At 42.3% G+C, this 26,124-nt stretch overlaps 1 protein-coding gene across 4 annotated transcripts in view; it reads right to left on the reverse strand.

The window, feature by feature from the left end:
• Positions 1 to 2,184: 2,184 nt before the first annotated feature.
• Positions 2,185 to 26,124, reverse strand: part of CLCN4 (Cl-/H+ antiporter 4) — a 51,211-nt gene continuing 27,271 nt past the window's right edge. For all 4 annotated transcript variants that reach the window (XM_037053867.1, XM_037053866.1, XM_037053865.1 and 1 more), the window contains 7 exons: positions 21,364 to 21,570; positions 21,169 to 21,249; positions 19,730 to 20,275; positions 17,974 to 18,160; positions 15,878 to 16,276; positions 9,676 to 9,892; positions 2,185 to 2,772 (listed from right to left, as the gene is read on the reverse strand). In XM_037053867.1, coding sequence (XP_036909762.1) covers positions 2,682 to 2,772; positions 9,676 to 9,892; positions 15,878 to 16,276; positions 17,974 to 18,160; positions 19,730 to 20,275; positions 21,169 to 21,249; positions 21,364 to 21,570 — 1,728 coding nt within the window. In that variant the 3' untranslated portion in view covers positions 2,185 to 2,681. The remainder of the gene's footprint in view (positions 2,773 to 9,675; positions 9,893 to 15,877; positions 16,277 to 17,973; positions 18,161 to 19,729; positions 20,276 to 21,168; positions 21,250 to 21,363; positions 21,571 to 26,124) is intronic.

A 26,124-nucleotide genomic window follows, 5' to 3' on the forward strand; every position in this document is an offset into this window, starting at 1 on the left:
CCCTGGCCTTTAGTTGAAAAGGTTCAACAAGGTTCAACAAGGTTCAACCTCCACAACAAGTTGGAGGTTCAACTTATGAAGGAAAACAAGGTTAGGTTAGTCAAGTCAAGTAACACTCCCACCCTTTCCCTGTGAATTCACAGATGACTCTATGCTAAGCATTGGGGTGAAAGATATAACTTCCCTTCGTGACTTTGGCCCAGAGGAAAGTACCCTCTTATCCTTCTATGGCCTCAGCTGGAAGAGAAGGGCATTCTCCGGTGTCACTGACCTTTGGCTGTCTTTTCACTGTTTTGTGTTCCCTACTGAAGCTCCTTGTTTTCAGCTAAAAGGCTGTCCCGGATTATCTAAATCCAGGCTATGACTAATACTCTTTGGAACGCCACATGGGAATAAGAGGGGAACTACATGAAGCAATCCTTAAGACTTTTTCAGATTTAAAGTCCAGGAAACTCCAGCTTCACTTGCATTTGTGTCATGGAAACCCAATAACAATACTAATATTAGGATTTGTTATTCAATATGTACGTGCCATGGATGAAACAACAAATTTCATTCTATTATAAGAGTGAGCACTGAATTCCCTACTTCTGTATGTCCATACTGAAGTAGCCATCTGATATTATTTTGGAGGGAGCCAATTACAGAAACAAATTTTCCATAGTTTGTTAGCATGATCTAACTCTTAAACTTTTTAAACATATCAACTAGACGTTGTCATAGAAAACCACTTTTAGGTAGGTTTTTATCCAAGATTAACATTTTTATTTAGGCTAAGAAATTATGGATTCCAGTTAGAAATTCTGTGTCACATCTGAAAGAGGAGTGAGGACTATAAGGTTAGAAGAGAGTGTTCAAAGGGCTTCAGCAAACAAAGGTAAAGAGGACAATGACAGGGGCACAATGATGGCATCCAATACAGCAGACAACACCCACCTCCCAAGGACCCTCTTCCTCATTAAGAGAATCTAAATCTTGTTCAGAGAGTAATACACTTGCAGCTGGGGGAGCCATGTGACAGAATTCTAGCCAATGGGTGAAAGCTGGGCATTTCTGGGACAGCTTTGCTTTCTTGACATTATCATTGTACCTATTATTTGCCTCTTCCTGCTTAGAAAGCAGACACCATACCAGCAGTTCAGTAACCATCTTCAGACTATGCCACAAAGGATGGTGAGAAAAAATACCAAGGAGTGTGGATCCTTGATGATACCATGGAGATTTATAGTCCTGGGTACGCAATCCCAGGTTTCCTATTCAGCTCATCACTGTTGATTGGATTTTCTTTGATTTGCAGCCAAATGCACACCTGATACATCAATATCCAATAATGATATTGAGAAGGATGAGGATGACACAGTGAAAAGAGAACAGACTAGAGAGAAAGAGCAAACAGGATAACTCTTGTTCACATAGATCATACAGTGGACCTAAAAAACATAGCTTAATTCCTTCCCCCAGAAAAGACAGAAGTCCTGACTGGAAGAATAAATGCATCATTACATTCAGTACAAAAGATGCCCAATACACAAATTGGCTGTCTAGAATTTAACTCTGTCCTTCTGTGCTTTGATTGCTGGTATGAAAATGCATGCTTATACATTAAAGCTGGGCATTTTGCATCCTACAGAGAAGAGAATGGAACAGATTTAGAATCAATTTAGTATTTCTCTTGCAATCCATTTGGAGGAGTTCCCACTGAGAACTCATATGCCTCACCCTCTCCGCAGCCATATTTCTTAAGATCTGAGAGGGAAAACAAGTAGTAACACTGGATAGCCTGTTCTGATTCTTGTATAGGCTATTTGGAAATTAAAGCACATGTATGGCAAGCTGGCAGCATATAGGATATGGCCCATAGAAAGTGCTGGACTGATCAATATTTAAGAATGCACAGGCAACAGCAATAAATAAGCAAATGTGATGAGGATGCAAATCAGTGATTGGGTGTGTATACTCTCAAAATAAGAATGAACCCCTTTGCACGGAAGGGGACACGGTGCAGCACTAAATGTTCCAACAGTTCATCAGGCAGTCCCAAGATGCTGGACTTGCAGAGAGAAATGATTTCTTCATACTTATCATAACAGGCAATCCTAATGTGGGTTCAGAAACTGATGGATAAGTAAAATAACAGACTGAGAACAGAAGCAAGAAATGGGATAGACATGCATGAACCCATACTTACAGTTTTCACTATGTTCGAATTTAATTTCTTTTTCTATTCCAACAAAGTAAGTGCATATATCTTTAGTCTGATTCAATAACATAGCAGCAAAACTTCAGGAACCAATCAATAAATAAGGACACCAACACACCAATAGCCCTTTGCCTTATGGACTCAAAGCTTCACAAACATCAGCCTTGAACAGAAGGGCAAACATTTGTTGATTCAGCATTTGTGTTCCATGTCCCTGTACAAACCACATAATTTATACCCACCCACATGCCCCCACAGCAGTTAGTAAAGTCATTAACAAACACAACTTGAAACTTATAAGGGGTTAAAGCTATAAAATGCCTACTCATGGATGTACTTTTAACAAAAGGTTTCATCTTTCTTCCCTTCCTTTCAAACAAAGCTTTTGAATTGTTCTTTAGAATTATAACACATCATTTGTTTACTTCTTTTAAAATGACACAGTTGTTGTATTTTTCTCATAATAATTGCCATCTTGTTTCTAATTAAACATGATGGATTCAGGGTCCTGGTTTGCCATCTGGGCCATATGTCTCAGAACATCCTTTTTTGTGATGATGCCAAGAAGTCTCCTGGAGAAGGAACAAAATAGAGAAAAGAGGTCAACCTGGCAGTACTGACTCATATCTGTCCCTAAAAAACAGTGCCTTTTTCACTTTTCACCTGGGCATACAGAGAGACAACATTGCCAGCTTCCCTTACAGTTGGATGTGGCCAACTGAGTGAGCTCTGGCCAACAGTATATGGGTAGACATGAGAGATGCCCCTCCCAATTTGCCCACAGATTTCCTCATACTCTCTCTCCTGATCTATCAATTAGAGGCAAAGGAGCCAGTGAAGGACTCTGAGGTCACATGGGATTGATTTAGGAGCCACCAGATTCAAAGACCTGATCCTTGAATGACTATGTGCTTACAGCCCACTCCTGCTACAACACACACTGGATGTGACACAGGGGAAAAATAAACCTGACACATTAGGCCACTGAGATTGCAAACTTGTTTATTCCAGCAGTAAACTTGTGATGACTAATACTTCTAAATTTCAAGATTATAATCAATAAAATAAAAGGGTTTTATCAAAGCCATTGTCAAAACTTGCCCACCCCACAGAAATTCCAACTATAAGGTATTTTAAGTATAGTAACTAATTCTATTTTAAATCTATCTTACTAGAAGGGTAAAGTTTTACATTCATCTCTGATTATAACTGTAAATTACCTCCTCTTCCAAAATTCCATTGCTTTCAACTTAGAAAAACAATACCACCTGCCAGGGTCACTTGTGTAGGGCCACCTAGACAGTACATTGCACAACTCCAGGGAGAGCTCTTCACAAACACTACAGTGTAAATAGTGCCCCCCTGAATTATGCAGTACACACTTGGACATCCATTCACGGCAGCCCTTGCTTTGCTCTTGATTTTACTAAATATTTAAATGACCACCTTCTGGAACAAATCATGCCTTCTAGCTAGGTACAGTGAAGGGCTTGAAAGAAGGCAATATACACAACTTCTTTGGAGAAAAGAAGTTCCATTGCCAAATTAGTTTGCAAAATGCTGCTCACCATATCTCTATCACAACCAAGAAAATGGGAATGGAGAAGTAAACTATGGCAGTCTAACACTGGGATATTGTATAGTTATTAAAATGATCAGCTTCTCTGTATCTGTGTAAAATGATGATGCACAAAAAAAGCAGAAAACACTAACACATTGCCATTTGTCTAATTAAAGCCAAATCAGTCAAACTCATCTCTTACTAATGGAAAGTAAATATTCAAAGGCAATTCAAGTATTCAGAGCATTATTCAAGTCTGTTACATCTAGTAAAATGCACACTGGTCTGTGAAATTGCCACACTAAAATTCTGACTTCTTTGTCCCTGATCACATTGGACCTTAAAAAAGTGATTGATTTCTTGTGTTAGTTTCCATCTCTATCACACGGGGGGAGATGGCAAACACTACCCCTTCCACGTTATCACATAGGAACAACTCAGGAGAGAGCAAAAGAGCAAAAAGTGGCCTTTAAAAGCATGCTAAGCAAAACAAATAATGACAATATGGATGACAAAACACTGAAATAAAGCATCATGACTCTATCATGATAATAAAAAGAATAGGAAAAAATGTAGAAAGCAAAATAGAATTAGAACATTTTGCAACCACGATGTAAGAATTAGTTCAGTCAATAATTACCAATGGATTCCAAAACTACTGGGTAATTGCTGCTGGAAAACAGAAAATTCACATGGTTTCAAAGTATACCTCCACAGATTACTTACAAAAAGAAAAATATCCCTGTACAAGTGAGGGTTCCGGCCATCACCACCTCATCCAAGTGATGGAGCTTATCACCAACAAAGTCAGAAAAGCTGACATTATGACATCATCTACTTTGAAATGTTGCCAAAAACTACTTAAACCAAATCAAACCATGAGGAAGCAATCAAACAAATTCAGAATGTGAGACTACTGGTCTGGACTCTTCAAAAAAAAAAGTCTATGCCACAAATAACAAACAAAAAAGGCAGGGAACTATTTTAAATGAAAGATGAAGGAGGCAAAACAATAAAATGCAATGTATGAACCTTGAAGGAATTCTGGATTGAAATTTGGTATGAACTAGATATTGAGTGATAAATTGAGTTATTATTAATTTTGTGTAACTATGGTTTAGTGATTACGGAAAGACTGACCTTACTCTTGGAAGATATATGCTTCATTCATAATTTCCAAAACTTGGAAGCAACCAAGATGTCCTTTAGGAGGTAAACAAAATAAACAAACATCCAGACAATAAAATATTGTTCAGTGCTAAAAAGAAATGAACCATTGAGCCAGATAAAGACATGGAGGTACCTTCAATGTATTTTGCTAAGAGAAACCAGTCTGAGAAGGATGTGTGATTCTAATTCTCCAACATTCTAGAAAAGACAAAACTAAGGAGATAGTAAAAAAGACCAGTGGTTTACAGGGGTTGTGGGAAGGTGAGAGAAGGAGAGATGAAAAGGCAGAGCACAGAGGATGTTTAGGGCAGTAAAACTACTCTGTGTGATACTATAATTGTGGGTGCACATTGCTCTCCATTTGTCAAAACCAATAGAACACGCAACACTAAGAGTGAACCCTAATGTCAACTACAGGGTCACTTTGACCCTACAAGTGACCCTTTTTGATCTTTTCACAACAATATATTGCTATTGGTTCATCAATGGCAACAAATACAATACACCAATGAAGATATTAACAAGAAGGGAAACTGAAGGTGCAAGAGAGAGAATATGGGAACTCTGTACTTTCTGTTCAATTTTTCTGTAAACCTAAGACTGCTCTAAGAAAGTCTATTAATTAAAGAAAACAAAACCCTTAGGGGGGAGGGTTTGGCTGAAGGGAGGTGGATAGTGAAGAAGGATAAAGTCTGGAATTGTTTTTTTATTCTAGCTGTTTAAAGCTACTTGACTGTAAACATATTCACATGGTACATTAAATATGTTTCTGAAATTTATCAAAATGTAGTCAAACTGATGATGCCCCAGAAAACCAGATGCTGTTTACTAAATCTGCCAAGCTGAGTCTGAGTCCTACTCAGTCTACTGGAGTTGCCATAACAAAGCACCACAGACTGGGTGGGTTAAACAACAGAAATGGAGGTTCTCACAGTTTTGGGGATTGGAAGGCTGGGATCAAGGAGCTGACAGGGTTGATTTCTGCAAAGATCTCTCTCCTTGGCTTTACAGACATCTGCCTTTTTGCTGTGACCTCACATGGCCCTTTTCTCTGTTTAAGCATCCCTAGTGTCTCTTTCTCTTCTTATGACGACCCCAGTTCTATCAGACTAGGGTCCCACTCATGACCTCATTTAATCTTAATCATTCCCTTAAAGACCACATCTCCAAATAGTCACATCAGAGGTTAGGGTTTCAACATAAGAATTTGGAGTGTGGGGATGACATAATTCAGTGCATAACAGCCTTCAACTCCCTTTAATATATAAAAAAAATGAATGGTTAGAAGGCAAAAAGAATGCCTATAACACACCACTAAGACAGTGTGATCACAACAGAAATGGGAGCAGGTGTGAGCAGTTGGGTTCATGAAGGTGTGTCCTGACACAGTGGGAAGAAGTTCTGCTGCTGGCAATTGCTGGCTGATAGATAATCTCTCAACTTCAAATGCTCTTTTGTTCTCTTTGAAATTTGTTTTCTACTTGGAAGCACAGCTCAGGACATGTGCATCTGGAGCACCTGGGTAACACCACTTAGATTAGATTATACCCATGCCCTCAGTAGATGACAAGCCCCTTGGCTTTATTTTTTAAACACTTTTTGAGCCTTTTCCGGGTCTCAAATAAAATAGATCCTCGGTGAGATGATCAAACCAATGTTGCTTTTAAAAATATGACTTGTTGGTGTTTGCAAAGTGCTGAGAACTTGACTATACCACACACATACACCACTCCTCCCATATCTTTAAAGCCTGGTTTTTATTTCCTTATCTTTACCCTGGAGACAGCATCAAAGATCAGGCCTTTGGCTAAAGCAGTCCTGACAAGACCCCCTTCCAGCTCTGCAACTGCAATGTCTGAAAGTCAAGCTGGTTACAACAGTTCAGCAGGGGAAATACAAATTTAGGAGCTGCCTTGCGTGCAGGCATCAGTTGTGCCCTGGCCCTCGACAATAATTACCACAGAAGAACACTGCACATCCTTCTGGAAGGAGGCAACATCAAATCACACAGGTTCATTAGTACTGTGAAATGTCCCACTTGATTTAAATCAAGAGTTTGTACTTCCAGCCCTTTGGGGTAGTAGTTTAAATGAATCCAATCACTAATAAATGGCCAATCCATGACCATGAACATAATTCAGATTAAAGCAGCTGAACTCTTCTGGGGTCACCTAGCAGATCTTGGGAAAAGCTGACACCATCTCCTTAGTTTGCTTCTTCTTTCTAGATCCCACGTATGGAAAATCCCACCCAAATTCACTCTTTGCCACTATAGGCTTCCAAGACTCTGGCATTCTGGGGACAAAGACTTCTCTGGTTCCTGGTCTGGTTTCACTACTACTTGGTTTCACTACCTTGGACCCAAGACCCCAAGAAATCCTGTGGATGATGCAGGCCAACAGGATGAGCTGGGCTCTCAGCTACAAGCAAGAAAGGCACACAGCAACAGAATAATCAAAAACGCGCACTGGCTTAAGACATGCCTGCCCTGGCTGAAAGCCCAGGGAGATGAAAGGCCCTGCACACAAGGACCCCTTGCCAGCACTAACTTATCAGCATCTGTGTTTGTTTAAAATATGTAGAGCGAGAGCGAAAGAGAGAGTGAGAGAGAGCAAGAGAGAGTGATTTTGTTTTCTCATAGCACATTCGGAGCCAATTTCAGCACCCAAATCTTCACAGGAAAACCTCATGGGGCTCCATGAGGTGTGAGCGGGTGTTTGGAACAGAATTTCCTGCCAGAACTGGAAATTCCAATAATAACTGACATTGGATGATTATTTTAAAGGGAAAGCGAAACTGCCATGCACTTGAGACAACATGGATGATCACAGTAGTATTTATGCCAAGTGCTGGAAATTCAAGTACAATATATAAATGGGCTTCAGCGTTTCACAAAGTGGGGTGTCCTGAACAACAGCAGCCCTTTGGGGCTTGTTAGAAATATATATTCTACACACACACACACCCAGACCTGCACTGGGGCCCAGCACTCTGGGGTCCACTTGGAGGTTTGATCCTTGGGGATTCTGATGAACACTCAAGTTTGTGAACCACTGAGTTCCTTTCAAAGTCACAGCAAAAATAATCTCTAGCCTCAACTATCTGTTTATTTGTCCCCTATTGGTTGCCTTTCCCAAGTGCAAGACACCCACTACCCAGCTGTTGTCAGAGCTAGGAGGACACCTGTCCTGTTGGCTAGGAGTTCTCTGGGTCAATGTGCAAGTTCAAATGCTTGCAGAGCCCTGTGCTGCTATTTGTAGGACAGTGGGAAGAAGGCTGAATGAGTAAGGATTGCTCACTTAGTTATTATTCTCTGGCATCCAGTCCAGGGTCACTCAATTGCAATGCTAGTGACATTTGGGGCCCAATGATTCTTTGTTGCAATGGGGGCTGTCCTATGCACTGTAGGGTGTTGAGCAGCATCCCTGACCTCTACCCACTAGATGCCAGCAGGATCCCTTCCCCACAGTTGTGGCAACCAAATTCCTGTGGTGGGGAGGAGGCAAAATCAGCCAGGTTGAAAAGTGCTGGATTAAACTGGAGTATGCTGGCTCTGGAAATATAAATATGTCAGGGAGTAAAGCCTCTGGAGTCTAAAAGGCCTAAATTATACTTAGGGGACCAATGGCTTCACAAGCCACACCCCACACCTTCTACCCCCAGCCCATAAAGGAATGAACTGGGCAGACAGACAACCAGAGACTACCCTAACACAGCCAACCTCTTCCTCCTATCAAGCTTCATAGGCCATGGAATTTGGGGTACACCTCTGAGCCCAAAGAATGGCCCTAGGGGCATTTCACTGCTCATGCCATCATGACCCCTTGGTCTTTGTTGTGCTGCTTGCCTGGTTTATATAAACACAGAGCAAAACGAATATTACTGCAGAGACAAAACCATGGGGCCACTAAGTCTCTCAGCTCTCCCATAACATTTGTGCTGAAAACATGGACTTGTTTTGACCACACTGATAAATTAGAGAACAAACTGAGCATAACAGAACTTCACATTTGCTTCTGGTGATTTCATCCATGAGGTACTCCAGGTGAGTGCAGACAACTACATCCAGCTGAGCCCCAGGGCACAGGAATACACAAAATGTTCAGGAGCTGTGGCCGACACTGAGGTCCACAAGCCAACCCTCCAGGTCTCTCAAAGTAAAGTGACATATTTATTGTCATATTGATATATTTCTTAATCATTTAATGTGTCTAAAATGGTACTGGCACTTTTATTATCTTTCCATCTCTCTTTTTTTAATACGTCACTGATGAAGTTTTCGAGCATTACGCCCCTAACTTTATTTTTTCTCACAAGCCCTGTGCTTTTCATTGCTCATTTTTGCATATGATCAACACCATGATTGTAAGGAATGTATATGTCACATTACAGCAGAACAGGCTGTACCTTCTCCTTGAGCCAGGTGTCACCTGGGTAGTACAAAACCAGCCCCAAGCTCTCTCCTTTGCCTCCTTCCCTTTTGGCTCAACCCACAGCCTCATGCCACACAGCAGCCCCACCTGGAAGCTTCTCCCACCTTCCTGTGCTGCACTAGTGCCTGTGTTAAGTTCCCACAGCTCCCAATCATTTTCTTCTCAAGCTCCCAAGCCATTTCTTCTCAATGCCATCCTCTACCAACTGCTGGTCCTTGAGTGCCCTAAGGACCGAGACCACATCTCATTCATCTTGTTCTCCCAAGTCTGACCACAGTACACAATCTATCAACACTAGTCCAGCCACTCACCCACTTCGTGTCACCAGGCACTGCCGGAGCCCCAGTTTCCGGAAGATATCCACCACTGTCTCCATGGGTGTGTGGTCCGTGACTGTGAAAGGACTGAGGTTTAGGACACGGCGCAGCTTCAGGGGTTGGGGGCTGTTGGCCGGCAGCTCAGGGGGCTCCTCCGTGAAGTACATGATGGAATTGCTCACGATGCCCTCCTGCCTCTGTCTGGCATTCTCTAGAATAGGCGAGCAGAAGGATGAGCCACACCAAAATCCCTTGCTTACCAACTGTCCCAACCCCAGACCCACAGGAACACACATCCTCCCACTACCCACATCCTAGAATCCCACAGAAAAGGGGTTCAGAGGGCAAACTCCACATCCTAAATGAGGGGCTTCAGCCAAACCCTTCAATTTCACAGATTTCAAACAATCTGTGAAATCAGCCATTGCTGGACTACAGTCCCTCTCCTATGACCCAACCATTCACTGTCAAAGTCTTAAAACATGGGCCTCACCATGATGGCTCCTTTGGGAGAGTGCATTGCTTCCCCTGAACTCCAGGGCACCCAGACGGCCCAGAGCATCCCTCACCTTTCTAACACTTCTTTACCTCATATCATGGGCTAAAGTTTGACATGACAAGAGACCTCATTTAGCTGCCTAGTGACGTTAACAGATTGGTTTTGTTTTTTTTTTTTAAACAAACTAACTCACAGTTGGCCCAAATGGCACTTTGAGTCCTGAAAGAAACAAGAAATTAATAGGGCCATCCCAGGCTCACAGCCCAGGAATGTAGCTCGATTCCAAATATGACCCTTGGAACCAAAGAAATACCCCTAGAGAAGTCACATCTCCCTCCCTTTGGATCTCCATTCTTAAAGCGGGGCCATTTTGAGGATTTCTCAAAGAAATATAGTAAAACTGTTATGGTAACAATTAGCCTATTTCTATCTATAGGCAAGGCCATGTGAAAGAGAGCCGAAGAAAAGTGGGGTAACAGGAACTCATTAGAATACAGCTTTATGCAGTACTAGAAACCCAAGCTATTTTAAGTCACACATGAAACAAATCCATCGGTCTCAAGATATTTCTCCAAGGCAATTTTCCTTCTGTTGGAATTTTAATCTTTCTTTTGGTTCATGGGAAAAGGTTAGGGAAAATGTACAGTAAGGCTTGCCTTAAAAATGAATCCTGGTTTTTATAATATCCTTCTTGCTTTCTCAAAGACTACAGTTCACCTACATTGTTCGAACTGCCTGCTCTAAGGCCATTAACTGCATAGAATACTCTAATGGAGAACTGGCAGCATTCAGGGTCAGGCAAATTGGAAAAAGGGCCTCTGTTTAAAAGAGAAACAGGAGGCCCACTGGGCAAATTCCTGCACATTATTTGGGTCAGGTTAAATCTCGTTACCTTAAATGGGATATGATTCAACCACAAATGCCAGATGACATTGAGGCACAACACATTTTCAATGGAGATGCTGCATGATGCGTACCGCCCACTTCTCTCCTAAATCAAGATGCTTCCACCCTGAGCAAGTCAACACATACTCATTGGCTCATTTTCATACACCAATTAATTCTCCAAAACCCACATAACGAGAACCCCATCTCTTTCAATAATCAGGTAGAACATTAGAAATGGATCAATCCACATACCTCAATCAAAGACTGATCACATGAATTTGCTGAATCCCTTATAAAACCAAATGCAACTTAGTACACTGGCAGTCCACTTGTTGAAATAAATGAGCTTCCATTTCCTTGGCAAACTACTGTTTGGGTTAGAAGCCCTGATTCTAACAACAGCTAATTCATTGAATTCTTACTTACCAGTGCATTCCCAGTGCCTGGATGATACCTAGGATACAGCAGACACCAAACACATATTTGCCAAATGCACGCACAAACCAATCAATCAACAAGTGAGTGAGGAGTGAGTAAGCCTACTAAATGTCAGGGGACTTGGCTTTGCCTATCATGTAGAACAGAGCCTATTGCACGTAGGACGCATTAGGAATGAAAGCCCATGAGCTAGTCAATGCTGGACAAGGAATAAAAGGTAGCAGGTAGGGTTAGAGCCAGAGGTCTGAGCTGTGCTCCTTGCTATTCCAAGAGCACCAACGGCTGCTCTCTCTCCAGATGAGCTCTTCTAGGCTACTTCAGAATTCTATTACAAAGACACATTAAAGCTTTGAACTCTGGGGGTAGAGGTCCTATGCACAGGCCAAAAGCTGGTGAACAGAAGAAGAACCAGCAAGAAAGCTCTGCACATCTCTTCATTAGGGTGAACCATCCACTCTCAGTTTGGACAAGAAATCTTCATTAGTCACCAAAATGCCCGCAACAAACTTTAACATGTAAGTTCACAAAGGGTCACCCTTGAACTCTAGCTCCTAAGACTGTCAGGGCACATGGTGGATACGCAAGAAATATTCCCTGTGTGAAAGGATACACTGACTCCTCTCCCAGGGAAAGATCTCGTGCTATAAGAAACTCTCACACCCCAAACATTCGTGGGAGCCCGTGTTAGAAAATAATCCCCCCCAAACACCCAATGTTTATACATGTAAAAGACAAGAAAGAAATGCACCAAATATTAACCATGGCCTTCTATGGCTTTGAGAATGTAGAGGCCTTTTTCTGTTTGCTATTTTACTTCTTACTTCCCCAATATTCTCTAAGAATGTATTACTTTCACTTTAAAAAACGTAGTAAACTTTATTTTTAACTGTTTTCAAGATCAAGTAGTTAAACTGTTGTTAATAAGGAGGTTTATTGTACATTGTACCATAACTGGTATTAGTGCCCATGGCTTCTGAAAAATGACGTACATTTTAGGAGCACCTGCTAAGGTCATTTCACTTGACATTCCACTTTCTAGCAGCAATATGATCATAATGCCAGGTGCAGGGAGGGTAAGAAAGTGTTGATAAAGTGAATTTCACAAACTATGATAAGCCAAAAAATTTTAAAAGACTAGAAATAATCACATATTCAGTAAGCTGTTACAGCTTAACAATAACCCACAACCTTCAGACCAACTGAGTAAGCTATTCCAATGGCTTTAGAGCAATGGTTCTTGATTGGGAGCAATCTTGCCTACCCTCAGGGGACATTTAGTAATATCTGCAGATACTTTTGGTTGTCATAACTGGGGGATAGGTTTCCTACTCCCATCTACTGAGTAGAAAGCAGAGATTTTGCTTAACACCCTACAGTGTGCAGGAAAACCCCTCTCAATAAAGACTAATTCAACCCCAAATATCACCAGTTTAAGGTCAAGAAACTCTACTTTAATTACGTTTTTAGGGTAGTAATACTCTATCATCCTCTTCATTAACAATGTTTCCACAAGAACACCTGTAATTAACAGGAAAGATTAAAATGGAAAATGGGAAGCAACTATAGCGGTGGTCAGTACAAAGATGATGTGATAACAAAGTAAAAAGTATTTAGAAGAGAAAGCAGATTTTTTATGACGTTATAGCCTACTAAGGCATGGAGAAGTCTCTCTATATACATGTGTTAGTCCCCAGTGGAAAGAAGCAGATAACACCACTATTCTGGCAAAAAAAAAATGTCTTTACTTCTAAACAGCCCTTCTAACAGATCTGACATTTATCTTCTTATTCAGTTCTGAACATAGATCCCTTTCTGCAAGTAAGCATCTTCCACATGCTGGAGAATCATCATTAAATCATCCACCAGACAAAAAAAATCAGAGTTCCCTTAAATCCTGCCCATAACTCTAATTTTCCATCCCTTTAATCATCTTTGTGGCTTCCCACTGAGTCCTCTCTCAACTGGTCCTCACTTAATTGCGGAACTCAAGACTTGGAAGAGCCTGAGCCCTGCTGAGCAAGGAAAGAGCCTCATATTTGCAAATGGCACTGAGGGGTAAAGTCCCATTTACCAGGAATTTGAACAGGGGTCACATATGGCCCCATATGCTAGTGCATGATGGTAAAGAGGGCCAGGCTTCCAAGATGGTGCCAGTGAATTATTCTCTAACAAAGATGACGGCCATGGTTGTCACATGAGCAGCTGCTACAATTTTTAACATGACCTGTAAGAAAAATCCTTATTTGCCTTATTTACCATTCTTTTCTTATCTAGACTATCTCAGATGTATCTATCATTTTTGCTCCTAATTCCCCTGAAAGTAGAATCTGCATGGAATCATTACTAGCTAAATGCTAATGTCATATTTCCATATTCACGAAAAGGGATATGATTTTGCAAATATAGGTCACAAATTTCTCCACCAGAATACAGAGAGTCTTCTATTTCCACAGACCAGGAAAACAGCTTTTCTGATTGCTCAGAATGAAACACTCCTTGCCTTTCCACAAACCATGTAAATAGGAGCTTCTATACTATCCTTAGTCTGATTGAAAGCATATAGGTATTATTTACACTGTGTGTTGCCTCTTCAGACATTCCAAACATAGCTTCTAGGGGAGCACTCAGTTGGCAAGCTTAAATTTCTTCTCTAACTGGTTGATGACAATTGCTCCTTCCTACTTGATTACAGTAATGGCTTTCAGCAAAATTAGTAAACTGTCTCGTAGCAGGTGTGCCTGGAGCTACACAACAGGTAATGGGTTCTATGACATTTATTACTTTTTTTTTAATTTGAACCTTTGCTTAAAGGATTTTAGGAATTGAATACATTTTTTAAAGGTTGCTGATTACATTATTTTAAAACAAACCCAATCCTTCTTATAGAGCTTTTTAAAATTTTTTGGATTTTTGTAAGATGATATTTATGGATAAAAGGCACCTACCTGTTAAGCAACAGGACCTATAAGAGAAGCTTCACTGAGCACTTAAGCACAAATGTGCTATCACGTCTAAAATAGACAATTGGTTATTGCTCTGTAACAGGTAATATGTTTGAGCAATAACCTAAAATTACAGGATATAGTTTATATAAAGTTATTTTATAAAGCCTTTGATGAACACACTTTAAAGATATCTCCAAAGCTATTTAACATGTAAAGAGATTTGGGAATTTGAAGGGAGAGCCTAAGAGATAGTTAACAAGGGGTAGGGTGAAATAAAGGGCCATCCAGTGAGATGTTCTGCCTTCATACACAGGCGAATCCCACTGGCAAATTTCATAAACACTCTGAAAGATGGAATATATAGTAAAATCATTGACTGCATGCCTCAGCCACATCACAGGCCCCAGCCTACTGTGAGATGCTGGGATGGTGTATTGGTCACAGGGAGGGCACATGAGCAGGATAGCATTTGTGCTTGCCATGAATTGCAGACACACTCAGATGCTCCCTGCCCCACTGCATCAGGAGGTCCACTGGGACTTCAATGGAGTGAGCCTCCCAAGGCTCACTGTTCCTCCTGGCTTGGGCCTCCAACCATTCACCCCTAGGCTTTGCTCTTTGGGATCCTTCTCTTCCTACTCCCCTTCTAATGCAGTCATTGCTAGAACGATGGGGCCCACAGGCATGCTTGCCTGAGCCACCTGTCTTCAGGACACCCCACCTGGGCATGGTCCCCTCTTTCCTCTTCCATCTCAACAGCCTACCCTTCAGCCCAGCTGATTTTAGTTAGCACATGAGGAGGAAAAGCATCACACAGAACTAACATGACTTCTGCTCATTAACCCATGTGTGCCTCAAACTAGTGGGATGGGACATAATGTCATAAAATGAAGTAAAAGGCTTGTGTTGACCCAAGGGAGGCACCCAAGGCAAACAACACACCACCTCAGTAGTTAGCCTGCCTGAAAGTCTGTCTGACAGCAGCTCAGCCCAGGCCAGCCCTGCTTTCCCACAGCTTCCTTCTCAGCTTTGCCCAACAGTGAATTCCATAAAAGGCAGCCACTGATGCTTGCCTCCTAGCAGGACTGGGGCCCAGGCAGCTGCTTGCAAACATGGTGGTCATCTTCCAGCTAAGCATGCCCTCTCGAGATACTTCTCCTCAGTGTAATGTGGGAACCAGCAGCACAGCATTAATGGGGAGCTTGACAGAAATGCAGAGTCTTGGGCCCCACTGCAGATCTACTGAGTCAGAATCTGCACTTCAACCAGATCCCCAGGTGACACAAATATACATTCAAGTGTGGGATCCCCTGGCTGAAAGCCCTCTGACCTTTGTACATTCTCTCCACCTTCTTTGAGAATGTGAGGGGTACAGAGGCTGCCATTTGTCTCTGAGTAGCACGAGAGCTTCCTTCTCTTTACTCACTTATTGCAAGAATCAGTTCTCTCCTCTGGGCAAATCCAATGAGGCGCTCAGAGTCCCTGGAGACCACCACAGGGAAGCCGTTGTAGTCGGTCTCTTTGATGAGCGTCTCCACATCCTCCACGGTCATGCTGTCCTGGGTGAGCACAGACAGTGGTGGCTCTCCCCGCCGAGGCCGCATGACATCAGTGGCCAGGGTGCGGTGAGTGAACTCATCCTTCACGTCCAGAAATGGGTACCCATTTAAGTGGATGTGAGCCTCGTAGATGCCTTCTTTCCCAAAGGCATCAGCTACCCACTTGCTGGTCACAGCTGCCGCCATCAGGGGTACAATGTACTCTAGACCACCTGTTAATTCAAACATGATGACGACCAATGACACCGTCATCCTGGTAACTCCACCTGTAAGTGAAGAGAGGAGTGAAATTCTGAAACAACCCCAGACACTCAGGAGGACAGGAATTGTCAAGTTGGTTGTAAATTCTCCTGACAGGAGAGTATGTAAGGAAACAGTCCCACCCTGTCTCTTCTAAGGAGACAGTTCCACATGTTGTCAATGTTCAGACCTCTGGAACTGCTGCCAGGCTCTGATAAATGCATCAGGGAGCCATGAGTCACATCTGACTGGAGGTCTCTTCTGCAGTGAGGGACAACTTCGTCCTCTAGTCACCTAGGACTACATGCCTTGCTTTTTGGTAAGTGGATCTTATGTGGGCTATGCAGGTTTCTGACTAAGCAAGCATGAAACCTGGAACCCATAGCTGGAAAACTGTAGAGACTCTTATGGGCTATAGACTGGAGAGGGACCCACCCTTGTGTCCTTCAGTATTCAAAGAGAGAATCCATACCAACTCCTAATCTTTCAATGAGCTTAAACTGGGGTTTGTTGACCTCAGAACTAGAAACATTTGGGACCAGATCATTCTTTGTTGTGGGGGCTGTTCTGTGCACTATAAGATGTTTAGCACTATACATGGCCCCACCCACTAGATATAAATAGGGCTTCTAACCCCAGGTGTGACAGCCAAAAATATCTCCTCTATTGTCCAGTGTTCCTGAGAGGCACAATAGCCCCCAGTTCAAAACCGCTATTCTAGATGGTACCGCTGCCAGATGGTAGAGACTTCATCAGCATCCATGAATCCCTCAATGATGACTAAGTGGAGAGAAACCACCTGCTAACTCACACTATACACCCACACCCACACACAAGAGATGATTCTCATTATTTGTAGTAGTTATGATCTATAAAGTCACCACAAACACTGAATTACCAAATTCTGAACCATTGCCTTAGGGGAGACATAAGGTTAGGGTTCTGTGAGCCTCTGGTCACAGCATTTTTGTCAGAATCAATACAAAATTTTATTTTATGTGTGTTTCTCTTCAGAGACATCTTATTTCATATATGTGGCTGATTCTGACATGATGAATGTCAGAACAATGTTGAACACACAGCCAACAGCACTGTGTAATTTGTGCCTGAAGGAAGCTTCTGTAGCACATATATTTTTTCTTTAAGGTACATCCCAGGCTTCTCACCCTAAGAACCTCAGACAGTACCTCGGTGCTATGCTTGGAGGCCACTGTAAACAGCAAATGATTAACAAGAAGCACAAAAGTGCAAAACACATGGCAGGCACTAAATAGGCCATTAGAAGGACATTTGTGTATAATCTGAGAGCTGAACCAAGAGGGTAGACCTTCAGCTTAGTCAGCCTCCAATGAAGATAAACATGTGTGTTGGATAACTCCAATTTTCCACTGCTCTGTGACTGTCCAAGAGTGACTGTGAAAGCCCCACAGGTATTGATTTAGGGATTATAAAATTTTAGCAAGTAGACAAATTCCCAATTATGGAATCCATGAATAATGGAGATCAACTGCCTATCATGGACCAGATGTTAGCCTTGGTGTGTTGAGCCACTGAGATTTAGGGGTTAATTTGTCACAGCAGCACAACCTCTCCTATCCTGAGAATGCAAGTACTCGTGTATTCCTTGTGACCAGTCCTCTAACCAAGATCAGCCTCTGTGCTTGGTCTGTCTCCACTTTCCTTGCATCTCTCACCCCCCACCTCATCCCACCTCTGGCTGTACCTAGGCAGGCTGCTGCTCCCACCATTGCATAAAGTCCTGGGGTGACACAGTCCGCTCCAGGTCTGCACCAATTCCTGAAGATGATCCAGTCATGGTGATGATAAGCCAGCTGTTCCACGCCAATTCCCACCATCCTGCCTGCCATGGCTCCCACAGCCATGCTGGGGATGAAGAGGCCTGATGGGATCTCCAGGGAGCACACACAGAAAAAGAAGCATGAGGCAAGTTGTCCAAATTCCCACCTCCTCACTCCCAGTATACACTCTGCCCCCTCAAAATGCTTGCATTTTGCTTCCATCCTCAAAGGAGGTGCAGCACTTCAAAGTAGGTCACCTGGGAAAAGGTGGGACAAGTGATTGCTCCTACTTAGTCAGTCCTATCTACCGTGACTTGGAGAGAATGCAATTTTACACTTTCATTTCCTGGCCTTCAAAAGCTGGCCTGGTTTGCCTGCTGTGGATTAAAGAATGATAAGCTCCACTGCAAACAGCATTCAGAGCAAGCACCTGTCACTTGAGATACTCACCACTTCTTGCTCCCCTTGCGTGTCCTCCAAATTAGCTTTTAAAATTAAACGTCAAGCCACAGCATGAAAACGGAAAAGAAGGGCCTGAGACTGTTCACAGGTAGAATAAAGAAGCTGAAAGCAGCAGTGCAGCCACCTGGACCTTCTAAAAAGCTTTCAACGGCTTACTGACCTCTTGAATACAGAGTGGTGAAAGACCTTTCAGGGGCAGGGGGCAGTGCCCTTTTCCCAACAAAGTCCATTTGCCAAAAAGTACAGTGAATATTTTCAAGCCAGGTTGGAGGTAGCAAAGACATAGACTATGTGAACTAAAAGATCTTGGTAATAGTGTGCTTTCTATTTTGCTGTGTGAAAATACATTCTAATTTACTTAGTGATCAGACATGCGCTATGGAACACACATGAAGACTGCATATGAATGCAATGCTGACTGGGAGCTACATTTATATCCAGCCCAGACTGTCATCAATCTCAGGATGGAGGTGGATCTTTAACCACATTCCAGGTGAGTCTGGATCCTTGAGTGTGATTTCTAGAATTTGGGACATTCCTGAGGAAATAGTTCCTTTCTGAGCTGCCCCTTATCCCATGACCACTTATTCCCCTATAACTTCAAGGTCAACTTCCCCCAGTAGGCACCAGAAGATGTGGCTAATGTCTTCCTGACACACAAACATAAATCCCTTTGCTAGGAGAGGATAGATCAGAGACAGTCAGTTGTTTAAGAAAGTCTGTCCAACCTTGTTCTCCGAGCAAAAATTGAGTTTGAGTTTGACCATTACCCACTCCATGTAAACTCTATACATGGTTTCTAACACTTTTAAAAAAAGAAACAAATGAAAAAAATAGCACACAGAAAGCAATGGTGATGGAAAACGACGGGGGGTATGGAGGAGTCTCAATGTTCTGCTTCTGGTGCTGGATGCTGGTTACACAGGCGTGTGTTTTTCATGGACATTCACCAAGCTGTATACATCTCTATATGATTACTATACTCTGAGCCTTGGTTTTCACTCACAAAATGTGATTAAAACCTCTATTTCATATGCTTGCTGTTAATCAAAAGCATACTTTCTTATTGATTAAAAGAATGTCAAGTGCCCATCACAAGACAACATTCAATAAAGGTCAATTCCCCTTTCCTACCAACACAATTTTATTTTAGCAAATAGGGTACTGTCCCCAAAAGGACATGGGTGCCCCCCCACATCTTCCTTCCCCTTCATTTACCTTCATGCCAAAGGTAAATATGGTAATGACGATTTTGAAGATCAGCGCCAGGGCCAGCTGCCACATGGCTGTGTACACCCCGAGCCCAGCTGGCCGGTCAGGAATGTCATCCACAGGCCGGGTCATGTTGGGGTCGTTGATATAGTCACAGAGCTGGGAGGACTCAAGGGCCCCGCAGTCATTGAACAGCTCAGAAATGAGCTCGCTCGTGCTCTTGCGTGTGTAGGGGTTGGGGTAGGCGATGATGGCTGTGATGGCAGTCACCACAATGACCTCCAGCACCGGGTACTTCCCCAGCTTGGTGGTTTTGCGCCTCCTGCACCAGGCGATGTTGCAGCGGATAAAGAGGGTTCCCCACAAGCCCCCAAAGACCCCCAGCAAGATGAAGGGGAAGAGCTCAGCCATGTACCAGGGTGTGTGATATTCCACATAAAAGAGAACAAGGCGGCTGTTCCCAAAGGGATTGATGGATCGCAGCGTGAAGGCCGCCACCAGGGCCGCAAAAAAGGACCTCCACAAGGTCTTCAAGGGAAAGTAGTAACTAACCTGGGACAAACAAGGAGAAAATTAAAGACGAGCCAAAGATGGGCAGTACTCACTTCTTCAGTCTAGGTTTAATTATGACCCAAAGGCACCAACAAAGATATTTAGAGGGCTCCGTGACTCTGTCTAAAAGTGGAATGGATACTAGTCAAGGTGTTTTTGAGCTACTTTTAAGAAAAATAAAAATACTGACTCATAATTCTGTTTATGGCACAGAGACCCTCCTAAAAGTAAATAAACCTCTGAATTTGACTCTACGCACAACAGACTAGACCAAGGGTTGGAAAACCCTAGCCCAGCAAATGACACATGAGTTAAAAATGAATTTTACAATTTAAAATGGTTCACAGGGAGTATTTTGTGTCATGTGAAATATTCAAAAGAATGCTATTTTGTGACATGTGAAAATCATATAAAATTCAAACTTGAGGGTTCATAAGGAAAGTTGTGTTGGAATGCAGTCATGCCCAGTCACATATGTGTTGTCTGTGGCACCTTTCCTGCCACATGGCTGGGTTCAGTAGCTGTGACAGAGACCAGGAAACCCACAAAGCCTAAAATATTTACTATCTAGCCCTTTAGAGAAAATGTTTACTGACCCATTGAATAGATCTTTTGGGTTGCCAAAACCAAACATGCTTAATTAAATTGGTTATGAGAAAGGGAGGACACTGCAAATCTTCCCCAAAATTTATATTGATAATTTTTTTCAAACAATTCTCGAAAGCAGATATTTAGCAGCAAAAAATCATGGCTCCTTAATGAGCTGCAGGAATCATGTCAATGCTCCTTTGAGTCTAATCCTCAGAGGGCTTTAGATGGAGGCCTACTGCTGAGCTAACCATCCACGTATCCCTCCGCCCCCAAAACACACTTCCACAGCCTCCCATGCTCACCTCTTCTAGACTGAAAAGCACACCCCCAATTGGAGCACCAAAGGCAACAGAGACTCCAGCCGCAGCAGCCGCTGAAAGTACCTGCAAGGCAAAGCATTCTGTGTAGCCCAAGGCCTTTCATGAAAACAAGCGTGTGCAGGGGGGAGTGCAAGAGGGTGCGGCACCCTCCAGAAGATGGGAGCTGGGCATGCTCACCTCACGCCTCTTGCCCTCATTCTTGCTGTACTTGGAAAAGAGGCTGCTGAAGAAGTTGCCACAGCAACAAGCCACATGTACCAGTGGCCCTTCCTTCCCAAGGCTCAGGCCCGAGGACACTACCAGCACCAGGGTGACAGTCTTGATCAGCAGGGTCCACTTGCCCAAGTAGCCCCTGATGATGAAGCCACTCAGAATGGTCTTGATCTGCAACAGAGGACGGAGAACTAGGATGCATGAGCTACTTCAATGCCACAGCCGGGAACTAATTCCCCTGAGAAGCGGTTCTCAAGCTTAGAGTCACTAAATTACGTGGAAGAGAGCCTGCTTTCAGTTTGATTTAGCTATGCTTTTACATTAACTGAACTTATATTAATATATAATTTAATATTATATTAATAGAAATGTGAAACAATGCACAGTAAATCTTAATTATTCCTAGACAGGTAAGATCATAATGAGGACCAAATAAGTTAATTATCAGGGTCTCATTTTATTCATGCATTTTATCCCATTCACATTAACCCTCTGTTATATTGAAAAGAGACATAAAGCTATTGATTTAACTGTTAATTTTTGACTATTGAAAGATGTTCCAGATGGAGACAAAGCACATAGAACAAAATGTCAATGGGACTTTAGGTCAAGTCTATGGCCTAAAAGCAGCCCATTGGCTATTTTTGTATGACCCACATGCTAAGAGTGCTTTCAACATTTTTATATGTAATACATAAACAAGACTCCTAGCCTTGTCATGAGAAGAGTTGCTCAACTTTGCCTGTTGGCTTACAAACCCTAAAATACTGACTCTGTCCTTTTCCAGAAAAGTCTACTGACCCTGCTGCAGGCCATGAGTATAAGGATCTTTAAAGCCAATTCTTTCAACTTTTCTATATGTGTGAGAAATATGTTTAATATCATGTTGGGGAAAGGAGATGCTCAATATTTTCTAATAACACACCTCTGGGGGATTTAAAGATGTTTGAACCCATGACAACCTCCTTTCTTCCAACAATTCCTGCCCTCTTGTGTTAAACAGGACTTTGACTAGTGGTAGAGTTGTCTTGCTCCATTTTCAGACCTGCCATATTTTGTAAGTGCCAAATAATGGCTTTCTTCCTAAAGGTGCACATGAATTTGCCTAATGCTTTTAGAATTCAACTAGGTGCCAATCTCAGTGACAAACTCCATATGTTGGAAAATTGTATTATTTGGGATACAGAAGCATCACCAGTGGGTAAAGAACTTTTTTTAAAGATTTTTTAAACTTATTTATCTTTAGAGGGAAGGAGAGAAGGAGAGAAACATCAGTGTATGGTTGCCTCTCATGAGTCCCCTGCTGGGAACTGGCCTGCAACCCAGGCATGTGCCCTGACTAGGATGGGACCATGATCGTGTGGTTCGCGGGCCTGCGCCCCACTGAGCTACACCAGCCAGGGCGCAACTTTTTACCTGAATGGCTGAAATGGAGTGAATGTTTACTGCTGAGCTACCAATTTAGAAACTTGCAATTATAAATTAGTTAAGACACCGAGCGAATCAGCCAATAAAATTCATGGTCAATTTCCATTCTCCCACTGTATAATATCAATACATACTGAGACAGTGTCAACTCTTGTTGGTGTTAGGACATTTATGTCACCTCAAAGTGCCTCCAGGTAGGCATTGCTCTGCAAAGGAATCAATTTCTCAAAAGCTGTTACAATCCTTGTAAACCTTAGCACTTACTGGACTCACCTAAGGACTAAGAACCCCAGAGATGTGATGTAATTGGTTTGAGGTGTACCCTGGACCTGAGGATTTTTACAGCCTTCCCAGGTTATTCTAAAATGCAGCCCAGGTAAAAAAGCACTCACTGCCCTGTTCCCAAAAAGAGCAGTACAAGTATTTCTAATTTCTCAATAGTTAAGGGACCACCCTGAAACCCTCTTCGGCATCATGTCACCTTTGGCAATTTGGAGAGGGTCATGAAATGAACTAATCCTCAAAATTTTAAAGAGGTGTGAATGGACCATTTTCATCTCAGAATTGATAGAGACCTGTCTTTTATTTCCAGGGGAAAGATCGAGAGCAAGTGTGCAGGCGTGTGTGCACAAAGAACTCAAGGTGGTCCTTCCCATAGAAAATGAGTGAGGTGTTCTGGCGACACGATCAGATGGTATTTCTTGCCCTAGCCTTTAACTAACAGCAGACAAACTAGCAGTGGTTATACTGGCCTTCACTTCATAGTACTTGGCCTATTTAAGACTGTGCTTTGGGCATCTGTGATCCGTTTATTTAAGGGATGTTTTATTATGCCTGCCACAATCCTGCCCTTTTGTGTTGCCTTGAATAAAATTATCTTGAATTTTTTGTCCATTGGTTAATGTGGCTTTGGACCCTAGGGGAGAGTTTAAAAGCATAATTCCATTTAGAAAACTACAAGTATCTCAATTACCTGAGCCTCCGCCAGCCATGACATGTGGTAAATTGAACAATGTAATAGGTATTTTGTAATTCTCTGAAATGATTTTATAAAATTGTCATGATCAAATTGGGAACTAAAGAAAGCAAATTCATTCCCAGTAAATGCCAAAATCCAATCACTTGCTTTAATTTGAATAGAGACCAAGTTAAGCAAGGCTTTAATGAGATGAACTTCAGCAGATTTGTGACTCAGTAGGGTTAACTTTAAACCCTTTCTGGTAAACAAATATCTGTGAGAGTGTTCAGGTTTTGTAATGAAAGAGCAACTCAAAGTAAGTTCTAAGAGGACAGGATTTCTTGTACACTTAATAGTGGTTCTGATAATGAAGCAAACAAAATAGAAAGTGGGCCCCCCTTGCCTGGTCCTCTCTAAATCCCCAAGTCTAAGAACAAGTGTTCACTTGTAAATTGCTTTAGACAGCTTAGACAAGAGTATTTCCTACAAAGAAAACCATTCTCTAAATTTGCATTTAAAAAATGTTTCCAAAGGAATCTTCATTCTAAGTAATCAAAATGCTTCAGAGGCAAATTCTGGGGAGGACAAGCAGTTTTTTAAATGTGCGCAAGTTCAGCAAGGTCACTGTTTGTCTGACACTGCGCACCCTGTGTAGCAGCTTCAAGAAGATCTACTCAAACAACTCCAGGTACAGTTTCTAAGTATCGCAGTGAGTATCTTTGCTAAAACCAAGGAGAGAGGCCATGTCTCAATTTGAGAGAAGTCACTGTATGTAGTTAGTTGGTCTTGACTAGGAGGAGCTTCTTTCCATCCAGGAACTATTTATTGACATTTACTTTCTACTCTGCCCCTTCTCTCCAAAAACTGAGGGTAGGTACTGCACCCTTAGGTTGCAAGTTTCAAACTCTATTATAGTAATGAAAATGTTGCTGTTACTGAGTCATAATAATCAAAATTTAATTATAAAACCTCTACTGGGTTTCTGATACTTTAAAAGACTATTATGAACTCTTTTATGAATGCAGAAATGGGTGGTGTATAGTATATGTGGTTAACAACATATGAATAAAACAAACACCCACATACCCTCCACCCTGGGTAAGAATGTGGGCCTTTGAAAGCCCTGCGTCAGCTTCTTCAGTAGAACCTCCTTCCTCCCTGACTCCAAAGCCCTCCCTGCCTTGCTTTATAGCTTTGGCACCTGTGTGCATCACTAAAGATGTACTGAAGTATGCTGTTACATCAACAGATGTAACAGCATATTTTATATATTCCTTTGTGACTTAGTTCTGTATCTTGACCTCACTTTTCTGCATTTCATCCCCATCAATGTGTTCCTTGCACTTTGTCACATAGGAAGCTTAATGCTGAGCATTTTACCCCTTTTCAGAAAGGTTGCACAAAGAAAGATACCTGCCCACTTCAGATAAAGACCAAGTTCGGACAGCACTTCCCACACAGAACTCAGATTCCAGCTCCCTGTCTGCAGGATCATAAGCTAAGCCTAGCATGCCTGCTTCATGGAAGGGGAAGATGGCAGTGCCCATCACACCTTTCAGGACTGCTTTAAACTTCCTGCCAATTCCCCATTGGCCATCTCTTTATTTTGACAAGGTGGCTTAAATCAGAAAATGCATACCGTTGGCAGCAGGATCCCAAACCGAGATGCCAACAACAATCTGTTCCTTTTAACGTCCAGGGTGCCTTACATCTTAGGTATCAAATAAAATACAGTCAGTTCTGCCATAACATTTGTTTGGAAAACACAAATTTGTTCCAATACGTTTCAGGCATTAGGGAAGAACTTGAGCATAACAAATTTCGCGTCTGTTTATGCACAATTTCATCTGGGAGAAACACGGCGTGAACACAAAAAATGGCACCAGCTGAACCCAGCCATGCAGGAATGCACAAAACGCACACAGGCACGTGCCTCAAACACCTACCAGGTCACATGTGCACTAGGGAGCATGCATGTATTCCTTAACCATTAAACATGTGCAAAATGGTGCTACTGTTTTTATCAGGCTCCTCTTTTTCCATGTGTCACCAACAACGTTTCCGAGGGCTGTGCCCCTAAGCCCACTTCGCCAGCAGCTCCATGTTCATAGTATGCGATGGTGCGTAGCATTGGGATTGTGAAGAATGCAGACTGTGCTAGGGCAGAACTGGCTGCATTAAAGAAATGGGATGGTATTGCAGCTTGTTTTGGGGGTTCCTGAAGCAATATGTTAACATAAACCATCAAACAGTCAGTGTGATATATTCAGTCTTTTTTTTTGTATTGTTCCTGAAACAAGACATGTCAAGCTTTTCTTTTGACAATCTTTTAATTACTC

This window comes from Sturnira hondurensis, unplaced genomic scaffold (assembly GCF_014824575.4).
Source record: "Sturnira hondurensis isolate 20B ecotype Veracruz unplaced genomic scaffold, ASM1482457v3 Scaffold0008135, whole genome shotgun sequence".
Lineage (NCBI taxonomy): Eukaryota > Metazoa > Chordata > Mammalia > Chiroptera > Phyllostomidae > Sturnira > Sturnira hondurensis.